Consider the following 21,611-nt stretch of genomic DNA (forward strand, 5'->3'; position numbering starts at 1 on the left):
GACCTGTTTAAAGGTCTTACTCACATCAGCTGCGGAGAGTGTGATCACACAGTCTTCTGGAACAACTGGTGCTCTCATGCATGTTTCAGTGTTATTTGCCTCGAAGCGAGCATAGAAGTAATTTAGCTCGTCTGGTAGGCTCGTGTCACTGGGCAGCTCTCGGCTGTGCTTCCCTTTGTAGTCTGTAATGGTTAGCAAGCCCTGCCACATCTGACGAGTGTCAGAGCTGGTGTAGTACGATTCGATCTTAGTCCTGTATTGATGCTTTGCCTGTTTGATGGTTCGTCGGAGGGCATAGCAGGATTTCTTATAAGCTTCCGGGTTAGAGTCCCGCTCCTTGAAAGCGACAGCTCTAGCCTTTAGCTCAGTGCGGATGTTGCCTATAATCCATGGCTTCTAGTTGGGGTATGTGCGTAGGGTCAATGTGGGGACAACTTCATCGATGCCCTTATTGATAAAGCCAGTGACTGATGTGGTGTACTCCTCAATGCCATCGGAGGAATCCCGGAACATAGTCCAGTCTGTGCTAGCAAAACAGTCCTGTAGCTTAGCATCTGCTTACATTTTTTATTGATCTAGTCACTGGTGCTTCCTGCTTTAATTTTTGCTTGGAATCAGGAGGATAGAATTATGGTCAGATTTGCCAAATGGAAGGTGAGGGAGAGCTTTGTATGCGCCTCTGTGTGTGGAGTAAAGGCGGTCCAGAGTTGTTTTTCCTCTGGTTGCACATTTAACATGCTGGTAGAAATTTGGTTAAACAGATTTAAGTTTCCCTGCATTAAAGTCCCCAGCTACTAGGAGCGCAGCAGCATAAGGCAAAGAACATATTCACACAAGCACTGATATTTAACCCTTTCCCCTATGCTGAGCCTCCTCCTACACATCTGACTAGCCAATCCACCACTGTTGCTATCCAAAACATTTGTGATATTGGTTCTTCCTCACTTCATCTAACCTGACCTCTGCCCCAAACTCCTCACTCCTCCCCATAGGAACCCTGATGTCCAACAATAACATATTCTGACAGAACGTAAACGTTCTACATTCCCCTCTCTCAGCTCAGTGACATGAATAAGTATATTTCATATTTTCAAATTCAGAAGTCAGAACCCATCAGTGACAACTCAGGACTATTATGTGTGTGTGTGCGTGTGTGTGTGTGTGTGTGTGTGTGTGTGTGCGTGCGTGCGGGGGGTGCGTGCGTGCGTGTGTGTGCGTGTGTGTGTGTGCACGCTTCTAAAAGGCTTTCTGTGTTGATTTATTGGTACAGACCTATCTGTTGGTTTTGATGTCCTGACTGGTGGAATACACAGTCTAACAGGAGCCAAAACTAGGTATTCTCTATTCTGCCACTGAAGGCCCGTTGCTTAGTAACACCACAAACATTCTGCCTCAAGAACAGCAGGGTTGGAACAGTACACTGGAACAGAACACTGTTATAGAACACTGGAACAGAACACTGTTATAGAACACTGGAACAGAACACTGTTATAGAACACTGGAACAGAACACTGTTATAGAACACTGGAACAGAACACTGTTATAGAACACTGGAACAGAACACTGTTATAGAACACTGGAACAGAACACTGTTATAGAACACTGGAACAGAACACTGGTTCAATGGTTCCCAGTGATTACTCTGCAAAACATGACACTGGCAACAACAACACGAGCACATGCACCTGACGTGACTCTCTCAAATGTTTTCTCAAATGTTTTATATACTAATAAGGATCTGCCCGTTTTTTTCAATTTTTACCTAAAATGACATACCCAATTCTAACTGCCTGTAACTCAGGCCCTGAAGCAAGGATATGCATATTCTTGGTACCATTTGAAAGGAATCACTTTGAAGTTTGTGGAAATGTGAAAGGAATGTAGAAGAATATAACACAATAGATCTGGTAAAAGATAATACAAAGAAAAAAACATCCGTTCTTTTGTATTTCTTTGAAATGCAATAGAAAGGCCATAATGTATTATTCCAGCCCAGGTGCAATTTAGATTTTGGTCACTAGATGGCAGCAGTGTATGTGCAAAGTTTTAGACTGATCAAATGAACCATTGCATTTCTGTTCAAAATGTTGTATCAAGACTGCCCAAATGTGCCTAATTTGTTTATTAATAACTTTTCATGTTCAAAAGTGTGCACTCTCCTCAAACAATAGCATGCTATTCTTTCACTGTAATAGCTACTGTAAATAGGACAGTGCAGTTAGAATAACAAGAATTTAAGCTTTCTGCCAACATCAGATATGTCTATGTCCTGGGAAATGTTCTTGTTACTTACAACCTCATGCTAATCACATTAGCCTACGTTAGCTCAACCGTCCCGTGAACGGGACACCGATCCCCGAAGAAGTGGTTTATTTACACTGCTTTTAGAAGGTATTCATACCCCTCGACTTATTCCACATGTTGTTGTGTTACAGCCTGAATTCAAAATGGATTAAATATATATTTTTTGTCAGCCATCTACACACAATAACCCATATTGACAATTTGAAAACATATTTTTAGAAATGTTAGCAATATTTTTGAAAATGAAATACAGAAATATATAATTTACATAAGTATTCACACCCCTGAGTCAATACTTTGTAGAAGCACCTTTGGCAGCGATTACGGCTGTGAATCTCTCTGGGTCAGTGTCTAAAAGGGATGACAGCTGTGAATCTCTCTGGGTCAGTGTCTAAAAGGGATTACAGCTGTGAGTCTCTCTGGGTCAGTCTCTCTGGGTCAGTGTCTAAAAGGGATTACAGCTGTGAGTCTCTCTGGGTCAGTGTCTAAAAGGGATTACAGCTGTGAGTCTCTCTGGGTCAGTCTCTCTGGGTCAGTGTCTAAAAGGGATTACAGCTGTGAGTCTCTCTGGGTCAGTGTCTAAAAGGGATTACAGCTGTGAGTCTCTCTGGGTCAATCTCTCTGTGGGTCAGTCTCTCTGGGTTTGTCTCTCTGGGTCAGTGTCTAAAAGGGATTACGGCTGTGAGTCTCTCTGGGTCAGTCTCTCTGCGTCAGTATCTCTGGGTCAGTCTCTCAGAGGGCTTACGACTGTGACTCTCTCTGGGTCAGTGTCTAAAAGGGATTACGGCTGTGAGTCTCTCTGGGTCAGTGTCTCAGAGGGATTACAGCTGTGAGTCTCTCTGGGTCAGTGTCTCTGGGTCAGTATCTAAGAGGGATTACAGCTGTGAGTCTCTCTGGGTCAGTGTCTCAGAGGGATTATGGCTGTGAGTCTCTCTGGGTCAGTGTCTAAAAGGGATTACGACTGTGAGTCTCTCTGGGTCAGTGTCTCAGAGGGATTACAGCTGTGAGTCTCTCTGGGTCATTGTCTAAGAGGGATTACAGCTGTGAGTCTCTCTGGGTCAGTGTCTCAGAGGGATTACAGCTGTGAGTCTCTCTGGGTCAGTGTCTCAGAGGGATTACAGCTGTGAGTCTCTCTGGGTCAGTGTCTAAGAGGGATTATGGCTGTGAGTCTCTCTGGGTCATTGTCTAAGAGGGATTACAGCTGTGAGTCTCTCTGGGTCAGTGTCTCTGGGTCAGTCTCTCAGAGGGATTACAGCTGTGAGTGTCTCAGAGCTTTGCACACGTGGATTGTGTAACAGTTGTTCATTATTCTTCATAAAATTCTTCATAGTCTGTGAAATTGGTTGTTGATAATTGCTCGACAATCATCTTCAGGTCTTGCCATAGATTTCCAAGTAGATTTAAGTTAAAACTGTAACTCAGCCACTCAGGAACATTCACTGTCTTCTTGGTAAGCAACTCCAGTGTATATTTGGCCTTGTGTTTTAGGTTATTGTCCTGTTGATAGGTGAATTAATCTCCCTGTGTCTGGTGGAAAGCAGGATTTTGCATGTGCTTAGCTCCATCCTGAAAAACTCCCCAGTCCTTAACAATTACAAGCATACACATAACATGACTCAGCCACCTCTATGCTGTAAAATATGGAGAGTGGTACTCAGTAATGTGATGTGTTGGATTTGCCTCTAACTTTGTATTCAGGACAAAACGTTAATTGCTTTGCCACATTTTTTACAGTTTTACTTTAGTGCCTTGTTGCAGAACAGGATGCATGTTTTGTAATATTTGTATTCTGTACAGGCTTCCTCCTTTTCACTCTGTCATTTAGGTTAGTATTGTAGAGTAACTACAATGTTGTTGATCCATCCTCAGTGTTCTCCTATCACAGCCGTTAAACTCTGTCATTTAGGTTAGTATTGTAGAGTAACTACAATGTTGTTGATCCATCCTCAGTGTTCTCCTATCACAGCCGTTAAACTCTGTCATTTAGGTTAGTATTGTAGAGTAACTACAATGTTGTTGATCCATCCTCAGTGTTCTCCTATCACAGCCGTTAAACTCTGTCATTTAGGTTAGTATTGTAGAGTAACTACAATGTTGTTGATCCATCCTCAGTGTTCTCCTATCACAGCCGTTAAACTCTGTCATTTAGGTTAGTATTGTAGAGTAACTACAATGTTGTTGATCCATCCTCAGTGTTCTCCTATCACAGCCGTTAAACTCTGTCATTTAGGTTAGTATTTTGGAGTAACTACAATGTCCTATCACAGCTATTAAAATCTGTAACTGTTTTAAAGTCACCATTGGTCTCATGGTGAAATCCCTGAGTGGTTTCCTTCCTCTCCGGCAACTGAGTTAGGAAGGACGCCTGTATCTTTGTAGTGACTGGCTGTATTGATACACCATCGAAATAGTAATTAATAACTTCACCATGCTCAAAAGGATATTCAACTAGGTGCCCTTCTTTGTGAGGTATTGGAAAACCTCCCTGGTCTTTGTGGTTGAATCTGTGTTAGAAATTCACTGCTTGACTGAGAGACCTTTCAGGTAATTGTATGTGTGGGGTACAGAGAGGCATGTCAAAGAAAGCATGTTAAACACTATTATTGCACCCAGAGTGAGTCCATGCAATGTATTATGTGACTTGTTAAGCACATTTTTACTCCTTAATTTATTTAGGCTTGCCATAACAAAGGGGTTGAATACTTGTTGACTCAAGTCATTTCAGCTTATCATTTGTAATTAATTTGTAAAAGTTTTGAAAAACATAATTCCACTTTTACATTATGGGGTATTGTGTGTAGGCCAGTGACAAATCATATACATTTAATACATTTTAAATTCAGGATGTAACACAACAAAATGTAGGAAAAAGTCAAGGGGGTGAATACTTTCTGAAGGCGCTGTAGATATCTTTAATATTAGTGAGATCATCACTGTTTTCCAGGGAGTCCTGGTATCCATAAAAACAGAAACAAAATCTTGAAAAAATTGTACTAAATAAAACATAACATAACAAAACATAGCATAACATAATAGAAACACATTACAGTTACACAAATATATTCACATGACATTAACAGCTTAATTAGCTTTGGCAGCTGTTCTGTATTCTAATGGATTCCATCCATTCCTGCTGTTTGCTACTATGTCTGTATCAGCCTACTAATCCTTTAGTATACTAGAAGCGTCATTAGAGGAGACGACTGGCCCACTTTACAGTACTGAGCTTACCTTGAAGCTTTATGAAATACAGACAGGCAGCCATTAAAGTACTATGAGAGAGCGAGAGAGAGAGAGAGGAGAGAGAGAGAGAGCGAGAGAGAGAGAGAGAGAGAGAGAGAGAGAGAGAGAGAGAGAGAGAGAGAGAGAGAGAGAGAGAGAGAGAGAAGGCCTGGTCTCTTACTGTAGCTACGTTTCCATCCAATTGACGACAGATTTTCATGGGAATATTCTAAAATCAGCGTTAAAAACAATATGCACACGTTAAATTGACTTGTTGTGGATAAAAGGCTGTGCGTTGTCACGTTCTGACCCGATTTAAAGATGTCATTTTCTATAGTAGAGTAGGGCAGGGCGTGACGGGGTGTTTTGGGTCGTTCTATGTTTTCTATTTCTATGTTTAAGTTCTAGTTTGTCTATTTCTATGTTGGGATTGTTTAGGGGTTGATCTCTAATTGGAGGCAGCTGATCCTCGTTGTCTCTGATTAGAGATCATATTTAAGTAGGGGTTTTCTCATGTTGTTGGTGGTGGGTTATTATCTTTTGAGTAGTGTGTTTTCCTCTCTGCGTCACGGTTTGTTGTTTTGTGGTTTCAAGTTATTTATGTATTGCATTCAGTTTCACGTCTAATAAATATGTGGAACTACGAACACGCTGCATTTTGGTCCGCTCCTTCGAACAGCCGTGACAAGCGTGATGACGTAGTGCACGTAAAAATAACATTTTTACGGTTAAATGGGTTTCCATCGCATTTTCAACTTTACTGGTGGTATTCCCCACAAAGAATTTTGCATTATATAGTCTGGTATTGGCACGTGCGCCCTAGCCAACAGCGCTATCTGCATGCTCGTAGCCAGAGCACATGTCTAGCCTACATGTTGAGATTATTATTATGGAAAACAAATAGCAAGATTATTTTTTATTTGTCAAACGGCAGCCAATGATCGATTATCATGTCACCAGAATAAGACCCTGGATATTTATTGGAAAGGAGCACCAAGATCCTGCTCTTTTCTTTAAATGGTTTCCACTTCACCACCCTGTGAAGTTCATCGTAACTTATTTCCTCTGTAGCCTAATAAACTGCATGGTTTCCACTTCACCACCCTGTGAAGTTCATCGTAACTTATTTCCTCTGTAGCCTAATAAACTGCATGGTTTCCACTTTCACCACCCTGTGAAGTTCATCATAACTTATTTCCTCTGTAGCCTAATAAACTGCATGGTTTCCTGATGAGTCGTAGTGGGAGGACCACACACCATGTCATCACATGACTCCAAGTTTACGTTGATATGATGGAGAGAGTAGAGATGGAGAAAGAGAGAGCAGAGATAGAATATAGAAATAGAGAGAGAGTAGAGGGAGAGGAGAGAGAGAGAGTAGAGATGGAGAAAGAGAGAGCAGAGATAGAATATAGAAATAGAGAGAGAGTAGAGGGAGAGGAGAGAGAGAGAGTAGAGATGGAGAAAGAGAGAGCAGAGATAGAATATAGAAATAGAGAGGAGAGAGAGAGAGTAGAGATGGAGAAAGAGAGAGCAGAGATAGAATATAGAAATAGAGAGAGAGTAGAGGGAGAGGAGAGAGAGAGAGTAGAGATAGAAGTAGAGGGAGAGGAGAGGGAGAGACATAGATACATAAATGTGTTATTGTGTTCAGTGTTTTTGTTGCTATACAATGTGCTAGAGAGAGAGAGAGAGAGAGAGAGAGAGACAATGTGACAACCTGTTTGTGACTGTGACAGTAAAGTGTTGTTTTGCCCTAGGGGTACTGTATGACAGGATAACAGACTGTCAGTGTCACAGTCACATGCCCTATCACACAGACCTACCAAACCTCTACACTTACTGTGAAGACAGGGGTCAAGCGTTTTCCTGTTGGGCAACTAAACTAGCGCAGAATTAAAATATAGTTTGAAACTCTTCCTTTGTTGCTACACTCTTAGAAAAACAAAAGGTGCTATCTCGAACCTAAAAGGGTTCCCTCGGCTGTCACCATAGAAGAAGAAACCCTTTGAAGAACCCTTTTGGGTTCCATGTAGAACCGTCTGTGGAAAGGGTTCTACCTGGTATCAACAATGGTTCTCCTATGGCTACAGCTGAAGAACCCTTTCAGATCTTTTTTTTTTATCTAGGTGTCTTCTTACTGAGAATTCTTTCTTTCTCTCTTTTCTCTCTCTCTCTTTCTTTCTTTCCCACAGTGATCTGTACATTCCGAGGGACGGTGACCCATGGTCTGGCTCTGGAGATAGGAGAGACAGTCCAAATACTGGAGAAATGTCAAGGTGTGTTTTACTAATACCATTACACTCTTAACAATATACAATAACATCTGTACATATCTACTTCCTGCGAGGTAGGTTTACGGTACCTTAGAGAAGCAGAGGTCTCTATTACCTGTGTGTGTGTGTGTGTGTGTGTGTGTGTGTGTGTGTGTGTGTGTGTGTGTGTGTGTGTGTGTGTGTGTGTGTGTGTGTGTGTGTGTGTGTGTGTGTGTGTGTGTGTGTGTGTGTGTGTGTGTGTGTGTGTGTGTGTGTGTGTGTGTGTGTGTGTGTGTGTGTGTGTGTGTGTGTGTGTGTGTGTGTGTGTGTGTGTGTGTGCGTGCGTGCGTGTGTGTGTGATTGGACATTCGACCCTCAGAACCAGAGCTCGGGGCTTCTGCCGTTCTGCCATCCCTGTCCCCAAAACACAAGTCTACTTGATGGTACCATTGCCCCTAGTGATACAAAGCATTCAGAAAGTATTCAGACCCCTTGACTTTCCACATTTTGTTACATTACAGCCTAAAATGTCTTAAACCGTTTTTTTCTTCATCAATCTACAGTACACACAATACCCTATAATGACAAATAACATTTTTTTGTTGTTGAAATTTTAGGAAATTTCTTAAAAATAAAAAAAAGTGAAATATTACATTTACAGAAGTTCAGACCCTTTACTTTGTTGAAGCAGCTTTGGCAGCGATTACAGCCTCAAGTCTTCTTGGGTATGACTCTACAAGCTTGACACACCTGTATTTGGGGAGTTTCTCCCATTCTTCTCTGCAGATCCTCTCTAGCTCTCTCAGGTTGAGAGACTGCACAGCTATTTTCAGGTCTCTCCAGAGATGTTCGATCGGGTTAAGTCCGGGCTCTGGCTGGGCCACTCAAGGACATTCAGAGACTTGTCCCGAAGCCACTCCTGAGGTGTCTTGGCTGTGTGCTTGGGGTCGTTGTCCTATTGGAAGGTGAACCTTTGCCCCAGTTTGAGGTCCTGAGTGCTCTGGAGCAGGTTTTCATCAAGGATTACTCTGTACTTTGCTACGTTCATCTTTCCCTCGATCCTGACTAGTCTCCCAGTCCTCGCCGCTGAAAAACATCCCTACAGCATGATGCTGCCACCACCATGCTTCACCGTAGAGATGGTGCCAGGTTTCCTCCAGACGTGACGCTCAGCATTCAGGCCAGAGTTCAATCTTGGTTTCATCAGAACAGAGAACCTTGTTAGAAGCAAGACGACATTAGAGCGCTTTGAGGACAATACAGTGCCACTGACGTGCCCCACTACCAAAGACTGTGGGCTCCCCTTCTCCGACGTGAGTAAAACATTTAAACGTGTTAACTCTCGCAGGGCTGCTGGCCCAGACGGCATCCCTAGCCGCGTCCTCAGAGCATGCGCAGACCATTTGGCTGGTGTGTTTGCGGACATATTCAATCGCTCCATATCCCTCTGTCCCCACATTCCTCAAGATGGCCACCATTGTTCCTGTTCCTAAGAAAGCAAAGGTAACTGAACTAAATGACTACCGCCCCTTAGCACTCACTTCTGTCTTCATGAAGTGCTTTGAGAGACTAGTCAAGGATCATATCACCTCCACCCTACCTGATACCCTAGACCCAATTTGCGTACCGCCCCAATAGGCCCACAGACGACGCAATCGCCATCACACTGCACACTGCCCTATCCCATCTGGACAAGAGGAATACCTATGTAAGAATGCTGTTCATCGACTACAGCTCAGCATTCATAGTATCCTCCAAACTCATTAAGCTTGAGACCCTGAGTCTCGACCCCGCCCTGTGCAACTGGTTCCTGGACTTCCTGACGGGTCGCCCCCAGGTGGTGAAGGTAGGAAACAACATCTCCACCCCGCTGATCCTCAACACTGGGGCCCCACAAGGGTGCGTGCTCAGCCCCCTACTGTACTCCCTGTTCACCCATGACTGCGTGGCTATGCACGCCTCCAACTCATCCATCAAGTTTGCAGATGACACAACAGTGGTAGGCTTGAGTACCAACAATGACGAGACGGCCTACAGGGAGGAGGTGAGGGCCCTCGGAGTGTGGTGTCAGGAAAACAACCTCTCACTCAACGTCAAGAAAACAAAGGAGATGATCGTGGACTTCAGGAAACAGCAGAGGGAGCACAACCCTATCCACATCGAAGGGACAGCAGCGGAGGAGGTGGAAAGTTTTAAGTTCTTCGGCGTACACATCACAGACAAACTGAAATGGTCCACCCACACAGACAGCGTGGTGAAGAAGACGCAACAGCGCCTCTTCAACCTCAGGAGGCTGAAAGAATGTGGCTTGTCATCAACAACCCTCACAAACTTTTACAGATGCACAATCGAGAGCATTCTGTCGGGCTGTATCACCACCTGGTACGGCAACTGGTCCGCCCACAACTGTAAGGCTCTCCAGAGGGTAGTGAGGTCTGCACAAAGCATCACCGGGGGCAAACTACCTGCCCTCCAGGACACCTACACCACCCGATGTCACAGGAAGGCCAAAAAGATCATCAAGGACAGCAACCACCCGAGCCACTGCCTGTTCACCCCGCTGTCATCCAGAAGGCGAGGTCAGTACAGGTGCATCAAAGCTGGGACCGAGAGATTGAAAAACAGCTTCTATCTCAACGCCATCAGACTGTTAAACAGCCACCACTGACACAGAGAGGCTGCTGCCAACATACAGACTTGAAATCACTGGCCACTTTAATAAATGGAACACTAGTCACTTTAATAATGTCACTTTAATAATGTTTACATATCTGACATTACTCATCTCATATGGATATAATGTTTACTGTATCCTTCACTATCTATTCTTTACTATCTACTGCATCTTAGCCGCTCTGTCACTGCTCATCCATATATTATACACTTGTATATTCTCATCCCATTCCTTTACTAGATTGTGCGTATTAGGTTTTATTGTGGAGTTGTTAGATATTACCTGTTAGATACTGCTGCACTGTCGGATCTAGAAGCATTTCACTACACTCGCAATAACATCTGCTGACCATGTGTAGGTGACCAATAACATTTGATTTGATTTGAAAACTAGAGTATTGTCTTCAGTCAAAGAAAGAGGAGGACTGTCTACACACTGCCACACATTGGCTTGCTTTTATTCAGCGTTCCATAATGTACATTGCAGTTAGTATCAAATCACTATTTGACGCAGGTCTGAGAGTTAGGCTTTTTCAGTGATGTGGTCTGAGGTGCTCTTTGCCATGATGTACATACTAGTCTAGATTTCAGTAAAATATTAAGACAGTACAGTACACTAACTTCAACTTTCCCCTTGTACACAGCAAATTCTCCAGTGTTAAAATAAAAATTAACACAGTGTTAAGTCAACACTGAAAGTGTGGAGTCTGTGGACTCATATGCACACCAGAACAGCCAGCCTAATGTGACTTGCAGGCATGAAGTGGCCTGTAAACCAGGAGTTTCAGGACATTATATTTCACTTTCAGGAAAAAAAGGTTTAGATTTGATCATAAAGCGGTACAAACACTGTAGTCGTACCCTGCAAGGTTTGTACCTTTATAGTTATAAGTTCCGTTTCCAGGAAACTTCCAAACACGATTTCTGGAAAATCTGGCAATTTTTGGAAAGTTACCAGAATTTTGCAACCCTAGCTGCAAGTCACATTATGCTGGCTTGCAAAGTGATGTGTAATACCTATTGGAATCCAGCCAGAGTTAAGATATGCAACAGTTTACATTGTTAATAACCCACAACCTGCATTCAGAATTTGTACCCCCGGTAAAGCAGGGGGAGGCAACTAGATTCAGATGTAGGCTGTTTTTCGTAGCAGAGGAAGGTCAGGGGGCCGGAACATAATTATAATCATTTGTACATCGAAAATTGACCACAACTAAGCCCAAAAAGAGATTGTATTTGAAAAGAACAATCATTTCATACCTTGATTACATTGAGACACGATCACATATGTCTCTTTTTTTGGGGGGGGGAATACTTGGGAACAGATTTCCTACATTTTTTTTTTTTTTACATTTGTAGCTGAATTCCATGGCCCAGTTTTTCCAAAGTTATCTGACTGGATTTCGACAATCTGATAGGACTAAATGTTATAATTGTGGTTTTCAAAACTGAAAAAGTAGATTCTGATCCTCTGGATAGGGATAAGGATTTGGTAATCCAATCTGACCATTAATCAGGATTGTATTTGGTTTTTGAATTTTTTAAAACTCAAAGATAGTGATTAGGATAATTTTGATGCCAAACAACATGATTATCTTGATCCTACTGGAAGGGTGGATTTAGGGTGGATTCAGGGTGGATTTAGGGTGGATTTAGGGTGGATTCAGGGTGAATTCAGGGTGGATCAGGGTGGATTCAGGGTGGATCAGGGTGGATTCAGGGTGGATCAGGGTGGATTCAGGGTGGATTCAGGGTGGATTCAGGGTGAATTCAGGGTGGATTCAGGGTGGATCAGGGTGGATTCAGGGTGGATTCAGGGTGAATTCAGGGTGGATTTAAAGAGGTGAATTGCACTACAACCAAAAAAATGGCAATGTAACTAAGGTGAGGAGATTTAAGAAACATTTTTACATCTGAAAACCAAAAGTTGATAATGTTAAATTGACTGCAGTATAGATATGTGATCAGTTGTTATATTGAAAAGTGTCAAATAAATGCATCTACTTCCTTATAAGTGATATACAAGCTCTATTTCTTTTTAAACAAGGTACCTTCAATGTTCCCCGGGAGCTGGAGACGTGGATGTCGATTAAGGCAGCCCCCCCCACTCCGCACCTCTCTGATTCAGAGGGGTTGGGGGTTAAATGTGGAAGACACATTTCAGTTGAAGGCATTGAGTTGTACAACTGACTAGGTATCCTCCTTTCCCTTTCCCTTTATTGGTGGAGTTTACTCATCTCTGTTTCCCAATGACAGTGTATTAGTAGTACTACAACCTGCCCAGTAGATGGCAAGGCCTGTTCAAAGTACTGAAAATCCCTGATTCTGTCATCTGGATATTGTGGTATCTGAATGAGAATGATCCTATCTGATTATTTTCTGAAAAAACATATCAAAAACTGCCAGATCGATCTAAACCTGGATAAAAAAAAGAGAATTACAGAATCCGGATCATTGTGATTTTTCAACAAAAACTTCAGGGGGCCAACAAACATCTGTCCGATTTTGGCCCACATGACATCTGTTAAATTCTTGGCCATGTTCTGTTATAATCTCCACCTCGGCACAGCCAGAAGAGGACTGGCCACCCCTCATAGCCTGGTTCCTCTCTAGGTTTCATCCTAGGTTCTGGCCTTTCTAGGGAGTTTTTCCTAGCCACCGTGCTTCTACACCTGTTTGGGGTTTTAGGTTGGGTTTCTGTACAGCACTTTAAGATATCAGCTGATGTAAGAAGGGCTATATAAATACATTTGATTTGATTACATCTGTTGCTGACCCCTGATCTAAGCCATTTAAACTGGAACCACATTTTTTGTAAAAGGGTGCAAAAAAAAATCTAACTGATTTGGTAAAAAATGTATGTTATTTATCTTTGTGTAGCATAAGATGAATCAATCAATCAATTTACAAACAGACAGAATCACAAACAGATATTGAAATGAACAATTCTAAAAAAATAAACCTGCTAGAGCATGCTGGGAAATATGATAATGATGGGTGTGGTTTTGCTTCATAGTGATGTGTGTGACTTTCAGGCGCCTGTATCAGGGTACAACTAGGCCCTCAGAATAAGGCTTTATGAAATCTGCATGGTATTGTGTTAAAGATATCGTATATACAGTACCAGTCAGAAGTTTAGACACACAGGCCTCCCAAGAGCCCCAGCGGTCTAAGTCACTGCATCGCAGCGCTCGCTGCGTCACTACAGATCCTGGTTCGATCCCAGGCTGTGTCTCATCCGGCCGCGACCGGGAGACCCATGAGGCGGCACACAATTGGTCCAGCGTCGTCCGGGTAAAGGGAGGGTTTGGCCGGCCGGGTTATCCTTGTCCCGTCGCGCTCTAGCGACTCCTGTGGCGGGTCTGGGAGCAGTGCACGCTGACACAGTCGCCAGGTGTACGGTGTTTCCTCCGACACATTGGTGCGGCTGCCTGCCGGGTTAAGCGAGCATTGTGTTGCTTGAGCGTGTTAAAAATAAAATGTTTTTCTTGAGAAACAATATATAGGTAGATTATTGCAATTAGAGGATGCGCTATATGCGTATTCTATAATGATAGGCTATTAAATTAGCTACGTCTGTTGGTATAAACTTTTGATTGAGGAAATTATAACATCATAAAAAATGAAATAAAAGTACTCTCCCTCACCTAACATATATAAGGTCACATCCATTAGTACCACGGTACAGTACCACGGACAGGAACAGGAGCGGCTGAGTTATAACACACATCCACCACATGTTCCCATCAAGCCGAGACTGAAATAAAAGTACTCTCCCTCAGTGGGTGGGGTCAGGTAGGTGGGGTCAGTGAGTGGGGTCAGGTAGATGGGGTCAGGGAGTGGGGTCAGGTAGGTAGGGTCAGTGAGTGGGGTCAGGTAGGTGGGGTCAGTGGGTGGGGTCAGGTAGGTGGGGTCAGTGGGTGGGGTCAGGTAGGTGGGGTCACGTAGGTGGGGTCAGTGAGTGGGGTCAGGTAGGTGGGGTCAGTGAGTGAAGTCAGGTAGGTGGGGTCAGTGAGTGGGGTCAGATAGGTGGGGTCAGTGAGTGAGGTCAGGGAGTGGGGTCAGGTAGGTGGGGTCAGTGAGTGGGATCAGGTAGGTGGGGTCAGTAGGTGGGGTCAGGTAGGTGGGGTCAGTGGGTGGGGTCAGGTAGGTGGGGTCAGTGAGTGGGGTCAGGTAGGTGGGGTCAGTGGGTGGGGTCAGGTAGGTGGGGTCAGTGAGTGGGGTCAGGTAGGTGGGGTCAGTGACTGGGGTCAGGTAGGTGGGGTCAGTGAGTGGGATCAGGTAGGTGGGGTCAGTAGGTGGGGTCAGGTAGGTGGGGTCAGGAGGTGGGGTCAGGTAGGTGGGGTCAGGTGGGGTCAGTGGGTGGGGTCAGGTAGGTGGGGTCAGGTAGGTGGGGTCAGTGAGGTGGGGTCAGGTAGGTGGGGTCAGGTAGGTGGGGTCAGTGAGTGGGGTCAGGTAGGTGGGGTCAGTGGGTGGGGTCAGGTAGGTGGGGTCAGTGGGTGGGGTCAGGTAGGTGGGGTCAGTGAGTGGGGTCAGGTAGGTGGGGTCAGTGGGTGGGGTCAGGTAGGTGGGGTCAGGTAGGGGTGGGGTCAGTGGGTGGGGTCAGGTAGGTGGGGTCAGTGAGGTGGGGTCAGGTAGGTGGGGTCAGTGAGTGGGGTCAGGTAGGTGGGGGCAGTGAGTGGGGTCAGGTAGGTGGGGTCAGTGGGTGGGGTCAGTGGGTGGGGTCAGGTAGGTGGGGTCAGGTAGGTGGGGTCAGTAGGTGGGGTCAGGTAGGTGGGGTCAGTGGGTGGGGTCAGGTAGGTGGGGTCAGGTGGGTGGGGTCAGGTGAGGTGGGGTCAGGTGGGTGGGGTCAGGTAGGTGGGGTCAGTGGGTGGGGTCAGGTGTGTGGGGTCAGTGGGTGGGGTCAGGTAGGTGGGGTCAGTAGGTGGGGTCAGTGGGTGGGGTCAGGTAGGTGGGGTCAGTGGGTGGGGTCAGGTAGGTGGGGTCAGTAGGTGGGGTCAGTGAGTGGGGTCAGGTAGGTGGGGTCAGGTAGGTGGGGTCAGGTAGGTGGGGTCAGGTAGGTGGGGTCAGTGAGTGGGGTCAGGTAGGTGGGGTCAGTGGGTGGGGTCAGGTAGGTGGGGTCAGTGGGTGGGGTCAGGTAGGTGGGGTCAGTGAGTGGGGTCAGGTAGGTGGGGTCAGGTAGGTGTCAGATTCTACCAAGCAGTTTGATGCGGATTAGAGTTTCATAGCCGTTAGGGGGATTTTATCAGAGGAATTGTCTCTTTTGTAATGGAGTCACCTGTCCTACCTGACACATTATCAACGTTAAGATAACATCAGTCCTACCTGACACATTATCAACGTTCAGATAACATCAGTCCTACCTGACCCATTATCAACGTTCAGATAACATCAGTCCTACCTGACCCATTATCAACGTTCAGATAACATCAGTCCTACCTGACCCATTATCAACGTTAAGATAACATCAGTCCTACCTGACACATTATCAACGTTCAGATAACATCAGTCCTACCTGACACATTATCAACGTTCAGATAACATCTGTCCTACCTGACACATTATCAACGTTAAGATAACATCAGTCCTACCTGACACATTATCAACGTTCAGATAACATCAGTCCTACCTGACCCATTATCAACGTTAAGATAACATCTGTCCTACCTGACCCATTATCAACGTTAAGATAACATCAGTCCTACCTGACCCATTATCAACGTTCAGATAACATCTGTCCTACCTGACCCATTATCAACGTTAAGATAACATCAGTCCTACCTGACCCATTATCAACGTTCAGATAACATCAGTCCTACCTGACCCCACTCACTGACACATTATCCCACAACGTTAAGATGATACTGATAATGTTGATTTCAGGGTTTTCAGAGGTTGGGCTGAAGGTCTCTCCTAAACATTGATTTTGTTATTTATCTCTTTCAGGATGGTACCGAGGATTCTCCACCAGGAAACCCACAATCAAGGTAAATGAACTGATCCAATGAGCTCTTAGAGGAAATAAGCTATTTCCCAACCACTCTGTAGTTCTGTAGTTCTGGGCTTCCAGAGTGACCGTTTCTCTGGTCCGGTTGAGAACAAGGTTCATTGCTCTCACACCTTACTGTAACCAAAAAAAAACTAAATGTTTGAAAAAGTATTGTTGTACGCTACACAAAAAAGTTATTGTTTTGCTGTGGGCTTCCAGAGTCAGTTTTTCTGCTCCAGTTGAAAAGAAGGTCAATTGATTATACACCTTACTTTATATATATATATATTATTATTTATTTAATAAAAAAACACATTGGGAGGGATCTTACACCATTTCTCCTATACAGAATCTTTCCAGATCATTGATATCCTTCGACTGCTCTTTTCAATTCAAACCACAGGATTTCAATGGGGTTCAAGTCCGGAGACTGAGATGGCCATTGCAAAATGTATATTTTTTGGGGTAAATTAACTATTTCTTTATGGATTTTTGGAGTGTGCTTGGGGTGCTGGAAGATCCACTTGTGGCCAAGTTTCAGCCTCCTGGCAGAGGCAACCATTCCTGGTATTTGGTTCATGATGCCGTCGTTGACCTTAAGAAGGGCCCCATGACCAGTGGAAGGAAAATAGCCCCATAACATCAAAGATCCACCACCATATTTTACAGTAGGGACGAGGTTATTTTCTGCATATGCCTTGTTCTTATGTTTTAACACTTAGGTACAAACAGTAGTGCTGAGTGATTAACTGAACTTTAGTTTTTTGTCGGTTCAATTACTTGAATTCAATTTAGTTCAGTTTTTTTTTGTCAGAGAGAAAGCAAATGGGAGGAGAGATCCTAGTGTGGCGACAGGGTAGCCTAGTGGTTAGAGTGGTTAGTGTTGGACTAGTAACCAGAAGGTTGCAAGATCGAATCCCCGAGCTGACAAGTTCAAAATCTGTTGTTCTGAACATGGCAGTTAACCCACTGTTCCTAGGCCGTCATTGAAAATAAGAAATTGTTCTTAATTGACTTGCCTAGTTAAATAAAGGTAAACTAAAAAATAATTAATGAGATAAATTAATACAAGAACAATATAAGATGCTGGGCTGAAGGGAGTTGTAGTTTACATTAAGCAAATATTCAACCTAGTTCAGTGCAGAAATGTGGTAATTAACTACAATGACCCTAATCCATTGCGCCTGTTCTTTTCCGGTTCGGACAGAGACAGAAACACTTTTATGCCTCCTACATTAGGTTAGATGCACACAGACCACATGAGAGAGGAATGTACACAACACAACAACAAGAGAGAGAGAGAGAGGGATAGAGACAGTTTGTGAAAATGTGCCTACTATCTACTATGAAAAACTAGTAAAGTGATTGTCAGAGAGCTTTTAGCATACTTAGGCAGGCTTGCCTAGCTAAATAGGATGACTAAAGATATTACAGTGTGGGGAGAACAGAGATAACACAAGATGGATGGCTGGTTGGCTGGCTGGATGCTACTGCCTGAACAGAGATGAGATGATGACTTTATTAAGGAATGAAAAATGATAATGTCATATATAAAGTAATATACACAACTTAAATATTTTATAATTTTATATTAATTTTCAATTTTATTTTGTGGACCTGACAGAGACAATGGAATGTTTTCAATGTTTTGGTAATTGGAATGTTCACTTGTTGGCATTGGAATTTCTATAAAAAATCTTGGATAATTTTAATGTCATTATTTCATAATCCATTTACTGTAAAAAAAAAATATATATATATTATCGAAATCGAAAACAGTGATTATTTTTTAAATAATCAAACCTAAACCAAACTGACCTCAAAGAGCAGTAGTCGCTCAGCACTAACAAACAGTACAATTGTCTTAGGTCTCTTTAATATATCGGACCATCTGTTGTGCTGTCTGATCCCTCCTGCTGCTTTGTAGAGCTCTGCTATGCGGCTTCAGCCCGACGGGCCCCGACATTATACAGTAGGGCCTGTTTTTTTCATCAATAACTAGGGTACAGGTATGGCTCGGGTATCACTAACATTATTAAGCTGAGCCATTTGCTCGTGCTCTGCTGTTCAGTACAAATCACATCTGACTAAGATCATAACATGGTGTCAGAAGAGCTTCAACCTCATCAAATATAGAGACGGGAGAGATTATTTTACACGCAAAAATAATAATATCAGAGTTTAGAGTGACAAAAAGTAGCTAACAGCTAACTGCTCTCTCATGTCTCGTCACTGAGGCAGAGCAGCCCAAGCGGAGGCGTTGCTCTGGAAACTCAGAGTCGCCGTCAGCAGAGTGCAGGGAGCGAGTGGCAGACAGAGAGGAGCAGCTAATGGATTTACTAAGTTATTTCTGATTTTGGTGTTTCGGGCAGAGCCGGGCCTTTTACATTGAGCAGAAGCAATCTGGCACGGGTAGGTAGGGACCTGAACCTCATGGGCACGAGTAGGTAGGGACCTGAACCTCATGGGCACGGGTAGGTAGGGACCTGAACCTCATGGGCACGGGTAGGTAGGGACCTGAACCTCATGGGCACGAGTAGGTAGGGACCTGAACCTCATGGGTACGGGTAGGTAGGGACCTGAACCTCATGGGCACGGGTAGGTAGGGACCTGAACCTCATGGGTACGGGTAGGTAGGGACCTGAACCTCATGGGCACGGGTAGGTAGGGACCTGAACCTCATGGGCACGGGTAGGTAGGGACCTGAACCTCATGGGCACGGGTAGGTAGGGACCTGAACCTCATGGGCACGGGTAGGTAGGGACCTGAACCTCATGGGCACGGGTAGGTAGGGACCTGAACCTCATGGGCACGGGTAGGTAGGGACCTGAACCTCATGGGCATGGGTAGGTAGGGACCTGAACGTCGTAGGGCATGGGTAGGACCTGAATGTTGTAGGGCATGGGTAGGGGGGGACCTGAACGTTGTAGGGCATGGGTAGGTCCTGAACATTGTAGGGCATGGGTAGGACCTGAATGTTGTAGGGCATGTGTAGGACCTGAACGTTGTAGGGCATGGGTAGGACCTGAACGTTGTAGGGCATGGGGTAGGGGAGGACCTGAGCATCGTGGGTATGGGAGGGGGCAGAGGAGGAGAGGGGAGGAGAGGAGAAGGGCAGAGGAGGAGAGGAGAGGGGAGGAGAGGAGAGTAGAATAGGGGAGAGGAGAAGAGTAGAAGAGAAGAGGAGTAGAAGAGGGGAGGGGAGGAGAGGAGAGAAGTAGAATAGGGGAGAGGAGGAGAGGGGAGGGGAGGAGAGAAGTAGAATAGGGGAGAGGAGAAGAGTAGAAGAGGGGATGAGAGGAGAGGAGAAGAGTAGAAGAGGGGAGGAGAGGAGAGGAGAGGAGTAGAAGAGGGGAGGAGAGGAGAGGAGTAGAATAGGGGAGGGGAGGGGAGGAGAAGAGTAGAAGAGGGGATGAGAGGAGAGGAGAGGGGTAAAAGAGGGGAGGGGAGGAGAGGAGAGAAGTAGAATAGAGGAGAGGGGGAGGGGAGGAGAGGAGAGGAGTAGAAGAGGAGAGGAGAGGAGAGGAGAAAAGTAGAATAGGGGAGGGGAGGGGAGAAGAAGAGTAGAAGAGGGGATGAGAGGAGAGGAGAAAAGTAGAAGAGGGGAGGGGAGGGGAGGAGAAGAGTAGAAGGAGGAGGGAGAAGAGGGGAAAGAGAAGAGTGAAGGGAAGGAGGAGAGGAGAAGAGGGGAGGGGAGGAGAGGAGGAGAGGAGTAGAAGAGGGGAGAGGAGGAGAGGAGGAGAGAGAAGAGGGGAGAGGAATGGAAGGGGGAGAGGAGGAGAGGAGAAGAGGGGAGGGAGGAGAGGAGTAGAGGAGAGGAGGAGAGGAGGAGAGAGGGAGAGAATGGAAGAGGGGAGAGGAGGAAGAAGAGGAGAGGAGGAGAGGAGGAGAGGAGTAGAAGAGGGGAGAGGAATGGAAGAGGGGAGAGGAGGAGAGGAGTAGAAGAGGGGAGGAGAGGAGGAGAGGAGTAGAAGAGGGGAGAGGAGGAGAGGAGGAGAGGAGTAGAAGAGGGGAGAGGAATGGAAGAGGGGAGAGGAGGAGAGGAATGGAAGAGGGGAGGGGAGGAGGAGAGGAGTAGAAGAGGGGAGCGGAGGAGTAGAAGAGGGGAGGGGAGGCAGTAACTCTATCTGCCATGTTCCTATTAGTGTAACTCACCCAGGGCTTTTTACTGAGCTGAGAGTTTACACTTCAATCACCAGGACCTTGTATTATCATCAGCCTGTCTGTCTGTCAGTACTCCTGCCTGTCTGTCTGTCAATACTCCTGTTAATAGTATCACCTGTCTGTCTGTCTGTCTGTCTGTCTGTCTGTCTGTCTGTACTCCTGTTAATAGTATCACCTGTCTGTCTGTCTGTCTGTCTGTCTGTCTGTCTGTCTGTCTGTCTGTCTGTCTGTCTGTCTGTCTGTCTGTCTGTCTGTCTGTCTGTCTGTCTGTACTCCTGTTAATAGTATCACCTGTCTGTCTGTCTGTCTGTCTGTCTGTCTGTCTGTCTGTCTGTCTGTCTGTCTGTCTGTCTGTCTGTCTGTCTGTCTGTCTCCTGTTAGTATCACCTGTCTGTCTGTCTGTCTGTCTGTCTGTCTGTCTGTCTGTCTGTCTGTCTGTCTGTCTGTCTGTCTGTCTGTCTGTCTGTCTGTACTCCTGTTAATAGTATCACCAGCCTGTTTGGTGTAAATGAGGACACGTCAGAAGATCTTGATTGACCTCGTAGAAAAATGTTGTGTGTGTGTGTGTGTGTGTGTGTGTGTGTGTGTGTGTGTGTGTGTGTGTGTGTGTCTGTCGGTCTGTTTGTATAAACAGATTAATCTGTGTTAATGAACCAACTCCAACTCAAACAGCTCTGAGGCATCTCTGTCTTTCTGACATAGCAGAGATAGTTAACATATATAGCAGATAGCAGATAGTTAACACTGTATATAGTTAACACTGTAGATAGTTAACACTGTAGATAGTTAACACTGTAAATAGTTAACACTGTAAATAGTTAACACTGTAAATAGTTAACACTGTAGATAGTTAACACTGTAAATAGTTAACACTGTAGATAGTTAACACTGTAGATAGTTAATACTGTATATAGTTAACACTGTAGATAGTTAACACTGTATGTAGTTAACACTGTAGATAGTTAACACTGTAGATAGTTAACACCATAAATCACACGTCTGGT

The 21,611-nt window shown here is 44.8% G+C and overlaps 1 protein-coding gene across 1 annotated transcript in view; it reads left to right on the plus strand.

Annotated features, from left to right (window-relative positions):
• LOC106566212 (dedicator of cytokinesis protein 3) overlaps positions 1-21,611 on the plus strand; it is a 398,163-nt gene that overhangs the window by 106,277 nt on the left and 270,275 nt on the right. Inside the window, exons 2-3 of the mRNA XM_045691962.1 lie at positions 7,722-7,805; positions 16,401-16,441. Of these exons, the coding sequence (XP_045547918.1) occupies positions 7,722-7,805; positions 16,401-16,441 (125 nt within the window). The remainder of the gene's footprint in view (positions 1-7,721; positions 7,806-16,400; positions 16,442-21,611) is intronic.

The sequence above is a fragment of the Salmo salar genome, chromosome ssa12 (assembly GCF_905237065.1).
Source record: "Salmo salar chromosome ssa12, Ssal_v3.1, whole genome shotgun sequence".
NCBI lineage: Eukaryota > Metazoa > Chordata > Actinopteri > Salmoniformes > Salmonidae > Salmo > Salmo salar.